The 19795-nt window shown below is 40.6% G+C and overlaps 1 protein-coding gene across 2 annotated transcripts in view; it reads right to left on the bottom strand.

The window, feature by feature from the left end:
• Nucleotides 1-3482: 3482 nt before the first annotated feature.
• Nucleotides 3483-19795, bottom strand: part of xpr1a (xenotropic and polytropic retrovirus receptor 1a) — a 71228-nt gene continuing 54915 nt past the window's right edge. Inside the window, exons 7-17 of one of the 2 annotated variants that reach the window (XR_003693328.1) lie at nucleotides 19644-19727; nucleotides 18579-18660; nucleotides 18172-18359; nucleotides 17602-17781; nucleotides 15006-15174; nucleotides 13107-13307; nucleotides 7537-7703; nucleotides 7315-7454; nucleotides 5967-6188; nucleotides 4846-5102; nucleotides 3483-4528 (exon numbers count right to left, since the gene is read on the bottom strand). Coding sequence is in view for 1 of the 2 variants with exons in the window: in XM_028587005.1 (XP_028442806.1) it covers nucleotides 5045-5102; nucleotides 5967-6188; nucleotides 7315-7454; nucleotides 7537-7703; nucleotides 13107-13307; nucleotides 15006-15174; nucleotides 17602-17781; nucleotides 18172-18359; nucleotides 18579-18660; nucleotides 19644-19727 (1491 nt within the window). In the remaining variant the exon portion in view is untranslated. Of the gene's footprint in view, nucleotides 5103-5966; nucleotides 6189-7314; nucleotides 7455-7536; nucleotides 7704-13106; nucleotides 13308-15005; nucleotides 15175-17601; nucleotides 17782-18171; nucleotides 18360-18578; nucleotides 18661-19643; nucleotides 19728-19795 lie in introns of both variants that reach the window. The other variant, XM_028587005.1, reaches the window with a different exon arrangement.

Genomic DNA, 19795 nt, shown 5'->3' with positions numbered 1-19795 from the left:
AGATTTCACACTCTCAATCTCCTGAGGGAAATCTGTGATATGATTTTAAAAGCTCCAGAACAGCCACAAATCCATCTTGCAGTGAGATAGTTTTTAACTGATCATTCTTCCAAGGTGGAAAATGGTCATTCACTCAGACACACTTGTTTTTTCTCTTTTAGAGGTTTGTTTGATGATTTGTGGCAAAGTTGAGCTGTTTGATTTAGTGGGTGCTTCATTTCTGCCAAGAAGCGAGATTTTCAGGATGATTCATTCATCCTTACTGGCACACTAAACACAACGGTGTCAAGACTCGGTCACTGGGAACGAAGGGGAAAAAAGCATTGAATCCCTAATTGCTACCGGTGCTTTTGGACGAGTTCCTCAAGCTTTTTCTGGACAGAGTTGTCAACCTTATCAAAACCTGAATCTTGTCAGGACCTGCAACAACACTTTTCACCACCAGGCCAAATGCAGAAGAGTCCTAGTATAGTATTTCATAAAAACACCAATAAAATCATAGTAAAGTATGTCATGAAAAAGTAAACTAAAATGGCAACTAGTGGTGCTGCGGAGTGGATGGTCGCAGGAATAACGTTCTGTCATCAATGCTAGAGCTTTTAGCCAAAGTTAGTGACTTTGCTGGACAACTCTGCAGTTTAATGTGAGATAAAAAAAGAAATTAGTTTTATGTGTGCACTTTTCCTGTGTAACCCTCCATCATATGCTGGCTCCCTAAATTGACACTCACTCATCCAAAATTGAAGAAACCCTTACTTAAAGGTTAAGGGAGTGAGTGACTTAAAAAAAATTAGTGAGTGAGAGAAGTAATGCACTTCGAAGTAGATTAATCAAAAAAATGTTAAGAACAAAAATGAAGCAATCGGAAGTGGAACCACAAACACCCTGACAACCACAGCAAACGGTTGTGAGCTGGAGGAATAGGCTGGGTGCATTCGCGTTAATGTGCATATATTTTTAATCCCAGAACTGCACCAAAGCCTCACTAAAGGGGGACCTACTCACTCGGCAAAGCTTCTTTTCCACCACGAAGGTCCGAGACTGCATGACCTAAAACCAAAACCATCTGTGAGAAACCGAAAGATCAGAAGAGACTGGAGCAAGGAAAAAAAGGGAGTCGAGAGGCAGTGCGAGTTTTAAAAATAATCGTGGTTTATAAAACCCAGATATGACAGGATCACCAAAGTGTATACAGAAATACAAATACCATCAGGAAAACCATCATAGAACGGTGTTATACACTCGACATGTACAAACTACTCTGTAAAAGGGACTCGGGGGAGGATGGGTCAGACATTTTTCTTTGTCTCTTAAAATCACATTTAGCCACAATGTATGTATTCTATTATCTTTTTCTTTTTTTTGTATCTTATCAAAGTAGAACATCCATCTACCAAACTACAGGACTATTACGTTCAGCTAGATTAGAGAAAGGGTACGAACAACATCACCAGAGAGGGAGGGGTGGACACATATCAAGCACTTTAACATCATGGGGGTTTCAGCAAGCAGTGTAAACACAATCACCCATGAGAAAAATGGGATGTCAGGGCTGAGGATTAGCTCAAACACTAAATGTACAAAATAACCCTGTTTTCGTTTTCTGTCACTGGGTTACACATACTGAACATCTGTGAACAGACACTGGCCACTAAAGCTCACAGAGGCAGATCTGGGATCAGTTTAACAGTATCTTGTCATGGTGTGGGTCATCTCTGTTCCTGTGCCCTACAGTATGTCAAAGTGCTGTCAGCAGGGCAGTGTACAACAACAGATGTAACGTCCACAATATTTGCATGCACATTCACAAATGTACAAACAGGTTTTTACAGCTTCAGGAGACAGTAACGTGGCCCTCACACCTCCTCCATGAGCCCTGGACACAAAGCCTCGAAAAAAGAAGGAATCACCAACAAGATACAACCAATCACATTCTCCAGTTCTATGGATTCTTTTCTATTCTTATACAAATACATTGTCAACAGATTTACACATGAAAAGAGTGCAGGATCATGACCAGTCAAAAAAACAAACAAAAAATAGCTCCTCATCACCTAAAAAAATACTGCTTGTCTTGGAGCAAAAATGGCAACGTATGAAATCAATCATTGTCACAGTAGCGACAATGATTGCTAATATACACATCATGTCAAATAAATTAAGACCTATGTACAATGTGAAACTAAAGCAGCATGCACGCAAGACAACAGAGCCTTTTTACAAAACTATCTGCTGTAGAGTTGTGCTCTCCGACACAAAAGAGAGAGGCAATGTGGGTTGTGTGTATGTGTGTGCCGTGTGTTATGCCTGTATACAGTTATGCTGTGTGTGTGCAGTGTATCTAAATGAGTCAGGAAGCTATCCATCTTCTACATTTCAACATATTTTTGAACTTTCTAGCTTTCTAGTTCACATTAAGCTCATTGCACACAGAAGCTTTTCAGCCTTTTAGCCGCTACGGGAAAAACTGAAGTAGAAGAAACAGGACTTTCTGTCACACATTTGTCTCGTAGCTCTCTGGGCTTTGTCTCGCGACTGGCGGAGGGTGACACGGTGTAGCCAGAGTGGAGCGGAGAGAGCAAAGTGAGGGGGTCAAACAGGAAGAGAAACCCACAAACCAGAATTAAAATGAACATCCTTTCTTTAAAAGCCAGGGGGCCCTTTAACAGCAGCAGCAACACACCTTTAAAATAACAGTTCTGTAAGTGTGAGCTGCTGGTTTGAAAATAAGCAGGGGGGCAAATGGTGGATGTCAGATGTACAAGACATTTCTCCTGGTTGTTTTACTTATCCAAGATTAGTAGACAACATTTGATCTAACAAATCACAATCCTTGAAATTATTACTTTTTTTTTTATAAAAGTGCTAAAATAAACAAGGCAACATTAGAGACAAACAAACATTTATCTGGTGACAGGATCGCTGAATGTGCTGTGAAACATGTCAGAGATTATAAACTGTTAGAGCGCTGTGAAAGAGCTTTTGCAGTTTTGCCAGATCTGACTGCCACCGAGTAACTTAATGGGAGCTTTAAAGTCGTCCAATCGTCATAAAATGAACCCGATTGGTTTCAGATGGATGAAGTTGGACGAGGTTTTCCGTCCATGTGCATTCTGTTTTAAAAGTATAATTGGGTGAAACCCAAATCAAAAGAGGCTGAATTATTTGGTCATAGCGCAAGTTTTTGTTGGAGGAAGAAACCCATATGGTACAAAAAGTAGCTCAAATCATCAACAAAACATTTGATGTGCACAATTAAATAAAAAGTAGTTCAATTGGGTACTCAACCGCCCGATCTGGCAACACTGAGCTTAAGTCAGGGTGTCTGGTGACTGTGAAGTGTGTTTCGGCGGTGGTTCTCAAACTCATTCCCCACTTTGAAAGGTGAAAAAAATTCAGTTGATATTGGAAAAACTAGTAACAAAATGGTCCAATCTGCATTTCACTGCAATAACATTATGTTGACCACAAAGGCTCTCCTGCTGGAGCAAGATGAGCCTTTTGCTCTTTGATTTTCTTTCTGGTCAAACATGGATCGATCTTGTACTTTACATGTCGTTTTGCTGTCTGAATAAATCTCGCTAGCCTAGCCTTGTTAGCATCGGAGCTGTCTTGTTTGGTTATTGTAACCATTCACTAATCAGATTCATTCCATTTTTTTAAAAAACGCACATTTGCCCCCCCTGGTCCCACTCCCAGTTTGAGAACCACTGGCACATGCACTTTTGAAGGGTAAGATTCGGAGCTGTTGGCACACATTACTGGGATTTTCAACAAGACGGAACCTACCTGCTAAAACAAAATGTGTACTTTTTGTAAAAGAACAATCTTTAAACAAGCTTTGTGCAGGTTGGATGGACACATTCTTAAAAAGAAAGCTTTGGTAGTTAATGCTAAAAAATAGCAATGCACATACTGTAGCTAAATGGGCACAAGATGACATGACACACGGTGATTCACAAGTCGGTTTGCCCTAATTCGAGGTCTAACTATGAGCTTACTTAAAACGTGGCACAAGTCCAACCAAGAAAAAAACATACCAAACTTTATAAAACACATTAACAATCATCGCGTGGATGCTCAAACTAGTCGTACTCGTATAAACAACACATGTAGAAGTACTTAACAATCACAACAGAGTAATAATGCACATCAAAATATATGAAATATATTACAAAGCAACTTCACAGACTAGAAATGTTTGAATCAAAAACATTGCTTTTGGTGTTGGTTTTTGTGTATTAAATGCACTTTTCCTGCAAGTGCCTCCAGGTTGTGATTGTACGCGGACGTTATTACAACTCAACCAAAAAGATAAGAGTAGAAAAAGAATCAACAAGTTGAAACCAGTTGATTTGTTTTTGATATGCTGTGATTTGTGTTGAGTCCTTCCTCAGGTTTCTATTGATTGAGTCTTTTGATTGGCTTGTCTTCTCCCTGTTGATCCTAGAGTAGTTACAAAAAGGTGTGTAAACAGTCCTCTGTGCAGCTTCTCCAAAATAAATCCAGAAAAAAAGTCAAGAAAAATCTAAAGAAACACAAATTAAACAACACATTAAAAAAAAGTCCTTTAAACAAAGAAGCCGATAATCCCGGGGCAGCGTGGCCTTTGTTTACACTTATGTGCAGAAGATTTCCCTTGACGTCTGTCCATCTGTCTGTGTGTGTGTGTGTGTGTGTGTGTGTGTGTGTGTGTGTGTGTGTGTGTGTGGTATTAGCTCTCTTCTCAACTGTAGCAATATTACACTATGTTTGTGCTTTAGCAGGTTTTTCTTTTATGTGTGTTTGCATTATAGTGTGTACTGTGTGTGTTTCTCTATACTTATAAAGACCAAATATACTCACGAGGATGTAAAGATGAGGTAAATTTTCCAAAGTGAGGACAGTCTGAGGTCCTCGCTGCTTTAAAGGCTTAGACTGAGGGTGGGGGGGTCACTACTCTTATCACTACACTGTAGAAGGGTCGAGGTTGGGTGTTAGTGAATGAGGTCCTTATAAGTATAGTATGGCTGTGTTTGTGTGTGTACGTGCTGACGTTGTGGACTCAGCTGAAAGCCTCATCATCCGTGTCTTCAATTAGCACCTTTGTGTCCTTTTTCAACCTAGAAGAGGATGAAAGAATGCTCTTATTATTATTATTATCTGGCATTTCATTCCAACAGATATTTTAATGTTGTTTTAGGTTTTACTTTGAATTCATTTAGAGTTGCATCTTGGTCCAGGTCATACAACCGCTGTCTTCCGTGGTGTGATTTCATTTGGGTGTCTTATGATCCCTGGAGCCACACAGCTATCATTATCATTTACACATTTTGGTTGTTGTTTGTTCATACGATTCTAAGTGTTCTTTTAGTTGCTGTTCTCTATATTTCTTAAAGACTAGTTCTTTTAGCTGTTTCCTATATTTCTTAAAGTCAGACATTGTATGTCTGTCTCCATGTTTATAAATGGCTGGTGGACTGTGAAAACACCTGGGTCAACTATGGAAATAAATTCAAGACGTCATCGTTAATATCCCTTAGAAAGTCTGATGTATTGCATTTTATAGACCTTTTCAATGGAATTCCATTGCTAGGCAACAGCCTGGCCCCTTGTTAACTTCCTGTCAGTTGATGTCATTCACATACACTGAAACAGGAAAACAACGTGGGGCCATTTAGAATGTCTACGTTTACATCTGTGAAAAAGTCTATAAATATAATGTGGTCAGAAAACTAAACCGAAACCTAAATGAATTAAGTTTTCAGTTTTGTTAGCACCTTGTTTTCAGTTATTGTAGTGTTGTATTTATCAAAGACATAGTGACAACAAAGATGAAAAAAGTATATAATATAATATATGATATAATATCAGTAGATTTGACAGTAATTTGTACTCTTTGACCTCCTCAGTGTTTATAAATCAAACTAAAATAAAAAATTTATGAGTGCGTGAGCCTGATGTCAAGTGTCCATGTTGTTTCTTACTGTGAGGATAGTAGGGGGCGTCGGAGCGACAGGCTGTAGGACCTCTTCCAGGTCTTCTTGCCCGAGCGGTTCCGGACGCCGTCGTCCTGGTCCATCATCTGCTCCAGCAGCGTCTGGTCGTCAGCGTTGAGCGGCGCCACGGAGATATCCCTCACAGCACGAAACTCACCACAGTTATTCAGGTGCTCGTTCTCCAGACGGAAGAAGTTCCACACAAAACGCCTGCAGAGAGAGAGAGTATGGAGGAAATATTTATTTATAATTCAAATTGAAAGTCCAAAGAGAAATTGAAAGTCCAAAGGGAAAACAAAGCGAGATCAAATTAAAAATATTATTATTTTTTAATTTTCCATTTGGCTTTGGCTCTTGAATTTAATATTTGGCTTTTTGAATTTCAATTTATCATTGGCTTTTAATTTTCATTTAATATTTGGCTTTTGAATTTCAATTTAACATTGGATTTTAATTTTCATTTAATATTTGTCTTTTGAATTTCAATTTAACATTGGATTTTAATTTTCATTTAATATTTGGCTTTTGAATTTCCATTTAACATTGCCTTTTCATTTGGACTTAACACATGTCAATGTAAATGAGGAGGCGTGGCCCAAAGGCTGGTGGGAGGGTCTGAAACCAAAGGGGTGCAGAGACACCTTATGAGCAGCAGGGGGAGCTTACTGCTGAGGAGCACACTGTTAAGCATCTGTCTGCAGATTCACCACTAGGCTGGGTCTTGTTTCACTTGATAGAAAATGATGATGTAGGCTAAACACAAATGCTAAAATCAGTGTTTAGTCCGTCGCGGCAGCACTTCGTTGGACTGCTTACAGCCGCAACACTGTATAAGAAATCAATGTGGGGGCTCATGGGGATGAGTGGCTTGAAAGAGAACCATGTGTGACTTTAGGTGTGTGTATAACAAAACTGTTTGTCATGTAATTCAGTGGTTCCCAACCTGGGGTCCGGGCACCCCCAGGGGGGGCGGCAAAGATCACAGGGGACGAGTCTTTATCTGGTTTAAGGTTGAGGTAAAAAATAAATATTTGCACGTTAAACAAATTATGATAATACACTAAAATATATTATGTATACAAAAGTCTGTATGAAAACTATATATTTTGTTGTATCCTCGTCTTTCCTGCCGCCTCGGCATCACTATTTTATGAATGAAACATGGCGGAGAAACGTAACAGTGCTGATAACTGCTCTGTATCAAAAAAGAAAGTAAGGCTGTATCTCGAGAGTTACCTCAACTTCGGTTTTTGGGGGGGCTCAGCTTTTCTCAGACATGAGTAGGGGGGGCGCCAAGGAAAAAAGGTTGGGAACCTCTGATGTAATTGATACACACCTGAAGACTTCAAGGGGAGCCAGCACGGTGGCTACGATGTCGCCCACAGAGTGGATCTTGGTCATTGTGGACAGAGAGATCTGGATCGTCCAGGCAAAACGCAGGATCACATCTTCTATAATAGCACAGTAGTAGTAGGCCTGGAGGCAGACCAGACAGGATTAGGGCGACAGTGTGCGTGTGCATGTGTGCCATGTACGTGAGATTCATATCAGATTCTACCTTGTGTGGGTAAACAATTTCTTCTCTGAGAAAGGTGTTTTCTCCAGCTCCGCGGTCAAACAGACCCCAGTCCATGCGCAGATCCCAGATCAGTGTGTACAGGGAGCTGATAGTGGAGAACACGATCAGCAGGTAGAAGAACATGTCGGCGTCCGTGTGTCCTTGCTCTGGAATAAACACACAAACATAACTGATTGCAGATAACACAATTTAAAGATCAGACATGAAAGGAACTGTATTTATTTTTTGTATACAGAATCTACCACCTCACTCAAGCAAGTCCTTTTGCAACACTACTTTGACCACTAGAGGGCACCATCCTGCCATGAATACACTTGTAATGATTAATAGCCTGTGGACCACTTTCATCATAACATTTTTTACCAAAAAAACAGTTTTTTTGGACACTATAACAAACGCCACTACTGCTCTATCTTTATGGAGGAGAGGTTATTACTTAAGTTACATACAGAAACTGAAATCATGTGTCCAGTACAGCGGCCGAGCAGTTTCTTTCATGTTGATTTGACCTCATTAATTCTCAATGTTGAACAAATAGACATTTACAGTATATTATAGTATAATATGTAAGTGTGTGCGCTTATCTCAGTGTGTGTATCCTAAATAATCAACAAAAGAGAAACTGATGGAATATGCAGAGGCATTTACATGTACATCTTACATATTGTTTAATTCATTCAATATTTGTTTTCCTATGGTTTACCCAGTGTGAAATGTACTGTATAATGCACTAGAGGTTTGTTTTGCTCTTAGTGTCCCAGCAATGAGAAAGCATGTAGAGAAGGTTTAATCTTTTGTTGACAAAATGCATGCTGGCTGTAATGATAATAATAATTTGTCCACCTGCTCACAGCTAATGAGTATTTAACAAGCTCTAAAGTTAGTTAACAATTGTTTGATGTACTGTATAATGTCAAAGTGATTATCCGTGCTCAGCAGTCTGTGTGTGTGTGTGTAGATGGGAGTTGCTTGTTCCTCAGTGGGCGTCGCTACAAAAATCAGCACCCAGTGGCCTAACACAGGGACTCACACAGACAGAGACCAGGCTTGCTCCCATTTGTCTTAGTCACTGCTTCTTCCTGCTACCAGCCAAAGAGACGCCGGGGAGCAGAGCGGGGACATTTCTAACAGAGAGTTACTGCTGAGCTGCTCTGTTAACTGCTGCGTCCATTGTGCTGTTTGCTTCTTCAGCTGAGTGATGGGATGGATGGAAGCAGTCCCTACGGCCACACTGAGCTTTCCCAGCCGTAGATTAAACTTAGTCCTGGACAATGGACTCTTTTCACTGGAGAATATCCACCGATATGATTTCCTCAGCTTGTAACGTGTGGAAGTATTTAACCCTTCAGTTTCTGTTAAGGCTGATGTGTCTTCCACCAGGCTGGTTCACCACTGGGCCATTAAAAGGTTAAGCATGGTGAGATGGACATTGATTGGATGCTCAGTGGGCTCAAGGGCTAACGGCACGCACACACAAACACACACGCACGCACGCACGCACGCACGCACGGTTGCTATTGGCGTCCACAGGCCCTCATGAGGATAAACACTATTAAAGGAAGAGCACTTCAGCAGGCTCATATTATGCAACAGGCTCTGTGTCCACTGACAGAAACAAGTTCACACCAGGAAACAATCACTCCCTGCTATTAAGTGTGATTTATCATCAGTTGCCATAGCAACCCAATCCATCAACAAGGTAATTAAGAATCCTGCACCTGGAGACCACTCAGCAACAACCCATCCAACCAAATGTATGAGTTCCAGTTCTCTCCAATCAGAGAGCTTCATCTTTGAAATGTCTGGAGATATTGGGCCTTGTGCAGGAACCACTCGTACCAACAGATTTGTTCTTATGTAGTACTCACGAGGGATTTAAGAGAATTTGTGGCATTCACCAATTTCCTCTTAGGTATGAACAAAATTCAGTGGTCAGACCCGCGTACCAGTCATACACAGGTTCTCTCCACAGGACAAAACACACTTGCTTGACTAAAGAACCGTAGTGTCTTAATCCGAATGAATTTGGAGTTTAAATATGGTACAGAAATGAACCAAAATAAAATAAACAAAATTGTAATGCATAATTAACAATTGATGGTGGGACTTGAAGCAGGAGCAAGTTCCACACTGTGAAGTTCTTTTACTCTCTGATGACATTTCTGTGTGTAAAACTGCCCATGAATGAAGCAGAACAGGTAGCCTTATATTGTAATTTTAGGGACATAAATTAGATAATGCTAGAGATCAAATATCATGAACGTGCACCTCCCCATAAACAGGTGGTGTTCAACAGGCTGAAACAAGCGATGCATGACAAGTATGTGCAGTAAAGATAGTTTGGTGAATCTGACAATCAAATCACAGACTTGTGTGAGCAAACCTCACAGAGAAAAGCATATGAGTTTTAGGATAAGAATACAAAAAAAGGTTCTTGCATAAGGCCCATTATTCACAGTTAACTCCACTGTGTCTGGCTCCTGGTGTAAATATATTAACTGTAGCAGGAGTCTGTTTGGCCTGAGCATGGGTGAATTAGAGTTCAAGCAGACAGAGGGAAATTTGACTGATTTGAGTCTTTTATCTTCATTGGTTAACATTTGTGTTTGACTGAGGGTGTGTGTGTGTGTGTGTGTGTGTGTGTGTGTGTGTGTGTGTGTGTGTGTGTGTGTGTGTGTGTGTGTGTGTGTGTGTGTGTGTGTGTGTGTGTGTGTGTGTGTGTGTGTGTGTGTGTGTGTGTGTGTTGCAATTCCTCTCTTGATAATAAACGAGGGGTCAGAACATGAAATGAAGTTATAAAAGCTGTCAGCTCTTGGCTCATCTTTATTCCAGCAGAGTCCAGCAGACATGTGTTCAGCCCCGGGCTGGTAATTACACTCTCCTCTCCTCTCCTCTCCTTTCCTTTCCTCTCCTCTCCTCTCCTCTCCTCTCCTCTCCTCTCCTCTCCTCTCCTCTCCTCTCCTCTCCTCTCCTCTCCTCTCTCCTCTCCCATTTAATTATTTGTGTTTTGATATATCTATTAAGTCTGTGAATCACCATCGCTTTCATGTCAATCTCACCTCTCTTGCTTTCTTTGTTACTTCTTCCATCTCTCTATCTAACCTTACCTCCCTCTCTGTGTTCTATCAGCTCTAAATTTTCCTCCCCTCACTACCAAAGTCAGCCTCTCACAGAGACCAGCAGGAGTAATGTTCCTCTTTGGTCCTGGTTATTTTAGCTGGTTTTGGGAGTTTTTGATGTGGATGTCACAGACGGAGGGATATCTTAAAAATAACCTGTGGATTGACAGGTCAAACAGCCATCTGCATTTATGATCTCTCATTTTATGCATTATGTGATTTCCCCCGCCAAACAACAGTTCTATGTCTGGGTTGTGCTATTCTTGCCCACCATGCAACATCCTTCCTTTGCCTGTCCATGAGGTAAATCTTGCTGGTTTTATTAATTAGACTTAGGCCTGTAACTCCCCTGCATCTAAAACAGCAATAAGTCTCAAGCCAATGTACATAAAGCTGAGCCTGTATTGATCCTGAGTACAGTGACTGCTTTATCGTCAGGCCTTACACGGTATCCTACTGGGTTTGGGAATTCTGCCCAAATCAGAAAATCCTCCAGGAAATCCTCCATCATCTCTGGTTACAGGTCTCTGAGCGTCTGCTGAGATTACAGTTTCATGACAGTGTCCAATCACTTCTTCACAGCACTGAACCGAACGCATCTCTGAGGGGAGAAAACTGCTTTGTTCGCTGCACCACATCAACCCTTGAATCCCACATTGACACAACACAGCCAAAAAAAAGTGTCTTTCTAAAAACTGCATCACAGTTTGCCACATGTACACCAGAGAGCAGACTGTACCTCATAATTTTACAAATGTACAAATGTAAGCACTAGACACTGAAGTATTTTGCTTTCCCGGAGCTAAAATGTGTGCAGTTCCAGGAATGAGTGAGGTGGTGAGGCAGTGAGGTCACACAGAAACCATCAAGGCTGTGATCAGGTTAGCAATGAAGGTGACACATCCACAGACAGACACTGGGAGCACTGCCGGATACACTCCAGCCCCCTTTTACAGCTGGACCCAGCAGTGAGAACATGACACCACCCTGCTGTCTGTTCTGGCAGATGCTGGTTAATGCAGGAAGACTGGGCATCATCTGTCCTGCCTACACTGTAAGACTATAGTAGAGGCTTTTTCCATACCTGTTCTCTGTACATATATATCTCAGAGGCTCTTAACTCATCATTTCCATATTTAGAAGATATTCTGACATTGGTGCCCACATTTGTTCATTTGAAGGCTTTAAAATTGACCAGAACAATAATTTCTGCAGCGGATACATCAAATATCTCCACAACAGGCAATTTGCTCAACCGTCAATTCACTTTCCATGTATATGCCTTCCCACCCTGCTCCTTTGCTTAACCAGTGATTGGTCTCAGCCTCCATTATGGTGGAGGATGAAAGACAGCTTCATACAGAATAACACATGAAGAGAGACCATTAGTCTACAGGCTTCAGACCAGAGGAGGAAGGAGGATATGGGTTAATGGACGCCTCTCCTACCGAGCTCTAGAAGAAAAGAGAGGTTGGTCGGTCTGTCTGTCTGTCTGTCTCTGTCTTGTCCTGGTTCATTCAATATCAGATCACTGGCGGTCAGCTTAGGAAGCAAGTGTATTGATTTGAATTTATATCGGAAAAGAATAAAGTCAAGCTGGGAAATAACATTTAGCGGTTTGAAAGGTTGAAGATGACGTTTCATAGCTGGCATTTTGCTGGCAAATAAATATATAAACTGGCATCTGAGAAGAGTTTGTATATGAGTGGAAGAAAAAAAACAGCTTTCAAACGAGCCGCTTGGACAAATATCTGTGGTGGAGAACTGAAATACAAAGCATGCATGCTGAAGGGACGCTTTTATTGCTTGGGTGCTGTGTCTTTGAACATGGATTCCTTTGTGATACGGCTTCTGAATCAGAATAATTGCAGGCTAATTGTGAAGCTGTCGGAGGGAGAGTGACTTGACTTTTAATAATAACCACGCTCTCTTTTTGCCTTCCAATCTTGTTTCTGGTAGATCTCAAACACACTCTTTCTTTCTCTCTATTTTTCTTCTCCTTTTCTCTGCTCTGTCTCTTCTTTCTCTCTGGCATATTGAATGCCATATTGTGAGAGCAGAACCTTGTTTATCCATGGCTGTGTTTGACAAACCTCTCCCATTTCCATTATAAAGCTCTCGGCACTGACAAGGAAACCAAGGCCAATTTCTAGCATTTGCACTTAAGGTCACCTCTGCTTTCTCAGCACACACGACTCAATTCCAAGGCTCAAAAAGCCTGTGTGTTGTTGACATGCTCCTATAACAGCAACACAAATACTGTTGCTGTTCTGGGCTCCTCTGTGATTCTGAGCTGGATTTTACAGCACTGTAATTGACATAAGATGCATTTACACATTATCCGTTTACTCAGCTCAGATCAAACCTCCTACCTGGGGTACATGACACATAAAAAAGATATTTGAGTGTAGATATATTTGTATGTCCTACCTCTGTGTGTGGCATAGAGTGCAGCGAAGGTGACGACAAAGAAGGTGGTTGAATATTTCCCAGCATTCACCAGGTGAGGGAAGGCCCTCTTGGTGTCACGGTAACGCCTCAGGCATTGTACGAAGCGGAACCAGGCGGGCAGACACTGGATGATGGCACGCAGTCCGTACGAGTAGCTGTGGCATACATGGCCATCAGAGTCTGGAATAGAATAAAAGAGTGCATCATTATGTTATAATTTTTTGTTCTCATTTTCTTTGTCTTTTCTCTAAAATAATGTCCTCCCCACATTGCCCTTCCCACAGACAAGCTCATCAATATGAGAGTCACATGGCGACCTCTGTGTGGACAAACATTTCCGATCCATTAGCCACGTGTTAATTGGCTGTGTGGAGCCCAAGTGTTGGTGGAGTGGACGGACAGCAATTAAAACCTCTTCACATCACAGTCCCTGACGGCACAGCGCAACTGTCTGGCGCACTGTCAACTTAGTCAGAAACATTTACAACCAAGAGGTTTGTGTCTTTAGCTCCATATTGCGATGCAGCAGGTAAAAAATAAACATTGATATTAAAAATAAATCAGTGCTTTGGTGGCCGGGTTAGCGCAGTTGGTAGAGCAGGCGCACATATAAACAGAGGTTTACTCCTTGAGACAGCGGCTGCGGGTTCGACTCCGACCTGCGGCCCTTTACTGCATGTCAATCCCCCCTCTCTTTCACCTTTCATGTTTTCATCTGTACTGTGGAAATAAAGGCCTAAAAATTTCCAAAGAAATTATCTTAAAAAATTAAATGTAAAATGTGTGCATATATTCACATTGTATCTATACCATTAATATGTAATGTTAAGTGCAAGTGTTTCAGTTACTGTATGTTTTTGGTGTTCCCAGTTTCCACAGGCCTCATCTATGTATATTTACTTCAGGTAGTATATTTTCCTTAATTTCCTTTAAAATGTCCCAGAGTGCTAACCCTAACAACCCCCTGAGAACAGGTATGAACTCTGTATACAGATGATGTTTTTACATATACAGTATGTAAATACAGCAAAGCAAACCTTTTTTCTAGTAAAAAACAAAACCCAATATTTACTTACTTGTAGGGGTGGGAATCACCAGAGGCCTCATGATACGATATCATCACGATACTTGTGTCACAATACGATATTGCGATTTTAAACATATTGCAATATTCTGCGATATATTGCAATGTATTACCTTTTTTCCAACTTCAAATTTTTCCCCAATTTCAAATTATGTCCCCCAAAGGAAAATGTTGTCAACATCTGTTTTATCGAAAAAGACACATTTCTCTTTTTGTTCATCTCACTTCAATTTTATTGCTGCAATATGGGATTGTCAAGCAGACAGACTGACCAACACATATATCGATACGTCTGTGTATCGATACAGAATTGCCACGAAAAATATTGCGATACTATACTATATCGATTTTTTCCCCCACCCCTACTTACTTGAACTACATTTTTGTCAACTGAGGCTGCTGTTAAAGTATTTTTGCCTATTATTGAGGGAAGTTGGGGAAATGGTGAGTCTAGAAAGAGGGACCTTCTCTTTGATTATAATGGGCTGATACCAAAACATTCTCTTTAATGTGTCATGCAATGCATTTATTATTATGGTTGTCCATTTATGGCTAAATATATTTATATAGAAATGAAAAAATGCATAGCCAAAACACAAAGTGTGTCCAGGAATCCCAGGTACATTGCTTTTGGCTATTTAACAACAATGCTGTATTTTAGGGTATTTATTTCTGTAGCTGGGCATTCACCTTCCCTTCCCTGGCTCCTGCTATGTTTCATCTGTTCACAGACAACACTGCAGAGGACATAGAGTTTAAAATGAAGTCATACAGAACATGGATTCATGTCTCACCCTTCAACTCGGGCAGCAGGCCCTTGCTGTTGCTCCACTGCAGATCAAAGATGTAGTAGCAGATGAGATACTCCAGGTCCATCAGAACAAACACCAGAGAGTTGAGCTGATCAGCCAGCCAGAAGTCTGCAAACTCCACCCGGTGAAATGGTGCTGTGAAGACACGAAACTGAAAGAAGAAAGAAGAAAGAAATTTAAAATTTTATAATATGTATATCTCAATGAGTTATAAAAGCATCTAAGCAAAACATATGCATCTGACCTCACTGCTACAGTGAATTCTGATTGTGTGTATGTGCTTTTAACACTGGGATTAATTAGTGTGCAATTGTCGCAATTCATCAGTTAAGAAATGCAAAGCAGGGAACAACCTTTATTAATGATCTGTAACCTATGTAGGGATCGAGCCTCCAGACTACCTTATCAGCACACAACAGGACAGCCTAATGAGTCACACTTTGTGTCAGTGTGCATGTACCTGTTTACTTGTGTCACTACTACAGGTGTACAGCACAAACACATGAAGTGGCGTGATTTGGCTTATATGAGTGTTGCTATTTGGGATATGACTTTTGGCAGGAGCTTGGTTATTGACTGTGCTTTGTAAAATTATCCAACGCTGGTCGACTTTTTCCATTTACCCCCCCCAGGCCACATCTGACATTCAGGAGCGACTGTATACCTCTCACCATGTACAGTACACTTTCAGGCAAACCCACATACACACACTCTCCCTACACTGAAAATGTCAAAGAATATTGATCTTTCTCTTTTACACATATCAGCTCACTACAAATTACTCTTAACCTGTCAATCAAAGCCTGTATTGATCGAGTGGTCATCTCACCTATATCCACTATATTTGTGTGGATGTCTCAAGGCTAAGCCTTCTGCAGTAATGTGGTTAGGTTTTCATTTCTTGAGCAAACACTAGTAATCCAGGTACTAGATCTGCAGTTTGTCCTATAATGAAATCTTTGTCCTTTGTCCTGGCTGGTGTTTATTGTCAGATGAAATTAGCACACCTGTCATGGAAACATTTTATAGCATGCTAGAAAAAAACAGATTGTTTGTTCCAATGAAACTAAAATTTCTCCTGAAACATCCTTAATCACTTATTGTGTATTCCATGAGGCAACATGTACATGACAACCATGAAAAACAGCTCATATCAGCTCTAATTTTATGTAGGTTGTTATGATTACTGTGTACCAATCAACACTGAGGCTGATTATGGAGCCACATCAGTGGAGGAGGGCTGAGGGAGTGTTGCTGAGGACTGTGGGGAGTTGTGAAGGAAAGGACAAGAATATGAGGACGGGGGTCTGCTGCTTCTGGGGAGAGGCAGAGAGGAGGAAGAGGAGGAGGGACAGAGGCGCTCAGGGCATCAGCATACTGATAGATCTGTGCCTGTAATGATTGCACAGTCACAACCCTCTACCTCCCCTGGGACGGGGCTGCATTCTATTATCCCTCAACCCCCTGCCCTCTGTCTCGCTACATCCCCCTCCACACACACACACACACACACACACACACACACACACACACACACACACACACACACACACCCACACACCCACCCACCCACCCACCCACCCAAATCCTGCAGCCCTGTAGCTGGGCTTAGACAAAGAACAGTCACATATGAGGGTTTTGTAAACACGAGGCTTGAGATAGATATCTGAATTGTACATGCATTCATTGTGTGGGATAGAGACACACACGCACACGTGCACACGCACACACGCACACACGCACACACACACACACACACGGCATATTTAAATTGTGTCAGCAGCACAATACGTAGTAAGATAGCTCCCAAATAATAATAAGAGACTAATTGCTTCCACAACAAACACATAATTCTTTTCTGGGCCTCAGTGACCAAGTTCCAGTGACCGGTCATCCCACATTTTGTAAGAACAATGCAGTAAAAACTAATCTCCAGTCCCTTTAACTTAAGATAATGTTTTGCTTATGACTCTTCACTTATATTTTTTTGGAACACTGTATACATTTGAGTACTTATATAGTTTTATATAATCATTGGTGAAGTTTTCTGTCAGTATTTTGAAGGTTTAAAGTTTGGAAGTATGATTTGGGGTGTGGTTAGGTTTGAGTAAAACAGCTTGTTAAGGTCGGATAAACTTTTGGTTTTGTTGTTTTAGTACACATGTTTTGGAATTTTGTGCACATGCATACAAATAACCACCATTCTTATTAATACAAATAACTACACACTTCACATTAAACCTGACTCTTGCACTCTGTGCTTCAATTTAAGTTTCTTCTAGGTTAATACTTTATTTAACCTGAGCCCACATACAGAGCAGGTGTCTCACACCATCTTGTTTGCATTTGGTTCATTTGGTTATGGCAGTCCTCTAAAGTCTAAAGTGTTAATTACTGCTGGCTCACAGTTGTCAACATTTGTCTTTATGTATCCATGGACCTTGGCTTATTTATACAGCTTGGATTACATTCTTCTTGTAAAACACCACCAAAGTTCAAATGTCATCATTGTAATTCTTTCAAAATAAAGTGGCGGAGGTATAAAAGATATGCTCCAATAGATAAAGAGTGGACTGACCAGCAGCTTGAGGAGCCAGAAACGTGATTTGTAGTAGCAGGTCTTGAAGGGGTTGAGGAGGAAGAGCACCATGAAGCCATAAAGAATGAGCGGGTTGATCTGCATGGGGAGGTAGGTGTACTCTGAGTAAAGACAGGAGAGGATGCTAAGACACCACAACACACCCAGGAAACCAGCAATCTGCAGCACAAAGGGAAGAAAACAGAAGAGACTGGCATTAAAAGAAAGCCTTTTTGACACATAATCACAATTAACAAGACAATCTGAATAATTCTGCACAAATTATGTTTTGTTTTGTTATTACAGAGTATAAATGAAACTCTGTGGATATTCAATATGTACAGTTTTCTGCTGAATGAAATAAATAGTAATGTGTTCCTTGAATGTGGATTACCCTGACGACTCAACAACCCCATTCAATCATTTTGCATATCTTTAAAATGCATGATCACTTATATCAATCTGACAAAGTGTGTGTCTTCATTACAGAGAAAAAAAATATTTTCTGAAGACTCATGGCTCTCATTCAGTAACAGAAATAATTGCTTCCATTTGTTTCCTCATTCTGACCTCAAACAGGTGTTGGTGTGACAGGTTGTTTCGGGGGTTGATCTCGAAGATGAGGACATGGTTGACTCCAGCCTGTCTCCATCCGTAAGTATTGATGCCCAACAGGAAGAGGAACTGGATTAACAGGAAACCTCCCCGATAGATCCGCACTAGTGGCCACACGTTCTCGAAGCGGAAGAACACAGCACCTGATAAAACCACAGCGGATTTTCTGCTTTTAAAGATAAAATATGAAACCCTTGACTGTGTGTGACACGTCTTAGGGAAAACAACAATAAAAACCTGCCAATCAGGAATTTTAAACAATCTACTAAAACTGCCAGTTATCTTACAGTGACATATTACAAATTGTGCAGGACTCAACAGGATATGAAAAATGTATGAATCTGGATGTTTATATGACTTACCAGTAAGGACGAAGGCGATGGCAAGAATGATAAAGAAGCCACAGTAGAGACCCACACGAAAGGTCGTCCAGGCCAAAGCAGGCTGCAGCAGGCAGAGAGGAATACAGAAAAACAATATTAATAATGTTCATAATATTAATGAATAAGACACTTAACCGCTGTTCTATATATATATTAACAATTTTACATATACTGTATATGCATATAGATTACAATCATTGTCTATGTAACTACGGCTTTTGAATTGAATGTGTCTTTATATAAGCCACTCTGACTCCTTTAATCTGCTTGAATATATTTATTTCAGTATACACATGCCTGCAGGGTAAATGGATAGATCAATAGTCAGATAGCACAATTCAAGTCAGACATGACAGTAATTAATGCATTAATAACAGTAGATAAAACATAGGAGGGTAAAGTGCCACTAGCCTCGATTATTTCTGAAATATATCCTGTTCAACAATGGGAAGGCACTTATAAAATCAATACTAAAGGCTCTCATGGTTTCTCTCTCTCTGTCTCTTCCCATCTTCCTCCCTTTCTCCATTTATCTCATAACAAACGTCTCACCTTTTGTTTTTAACCTTTATTATTCACAAGGTTCAGAATGAACTTTTTTGTCCACCAGCCAAATGACTAGTGAATGGTCAAATTTCACCAGCCACTCAATAGATTAACATTTTTTTGGATGGTGAGTGAAGCAAATTTACAAGCCACTTGAATATTTAAACAGTAATTTGGCTAATAGATTAATAATTTTACTAATTTTGAACCATGATTATTTACCTGCTAGGATATTCTCAGGCATAGACGGCACAATTGTATTCAGGTCATTTAATACTCTAAAGGGGAAGATGCCTTGTGAGACAAAAAAATATGATATCTGCACACATTTATTGGTTATTTTATTTCAGTTTGCAGCCTCCCTGCCTACTCTGACAATAGATCAAATGGTTGTAAGAAGGCATTACTTTGCTTGAGAGGTTATAAATCCAAAGGTTATAGAGGCACAAATCAGCCTTATATCACTTGCTTTCCAGTGTAACCAGCTGTACTTCTGACCTGAGCTGCCCCCAGCGGAGGAACTCTCAACCTCTTCATGGCCCTCTGACGATCTCCTCCCTCCAGCTCTGTGGTGACGATGGTCTATACACACACACACACACACACAAACAAACAACAATGATTTACAACAATGATCTTTGTATTATAGC

The sequence above is a fragment of the Perca flavescens genome, chromosome 9 (genome assembly GCF_004354835.1).
Source record: "Perca flavescens isolate YP-PL-M2 chromosome 9, PFLA_1.0, whole genome shotgun sequence".
In the NCBI taxonomy this organism is placed as follows: domain Eukaryota; kingdom Metazoa; phylum Chordata; class Actinopteri; order Perciformes; family Percidae; genus Perca; species Perca flavescens.
This window is presented reverse-complemented; position numbering and strand designations above follow the sequence as displayed.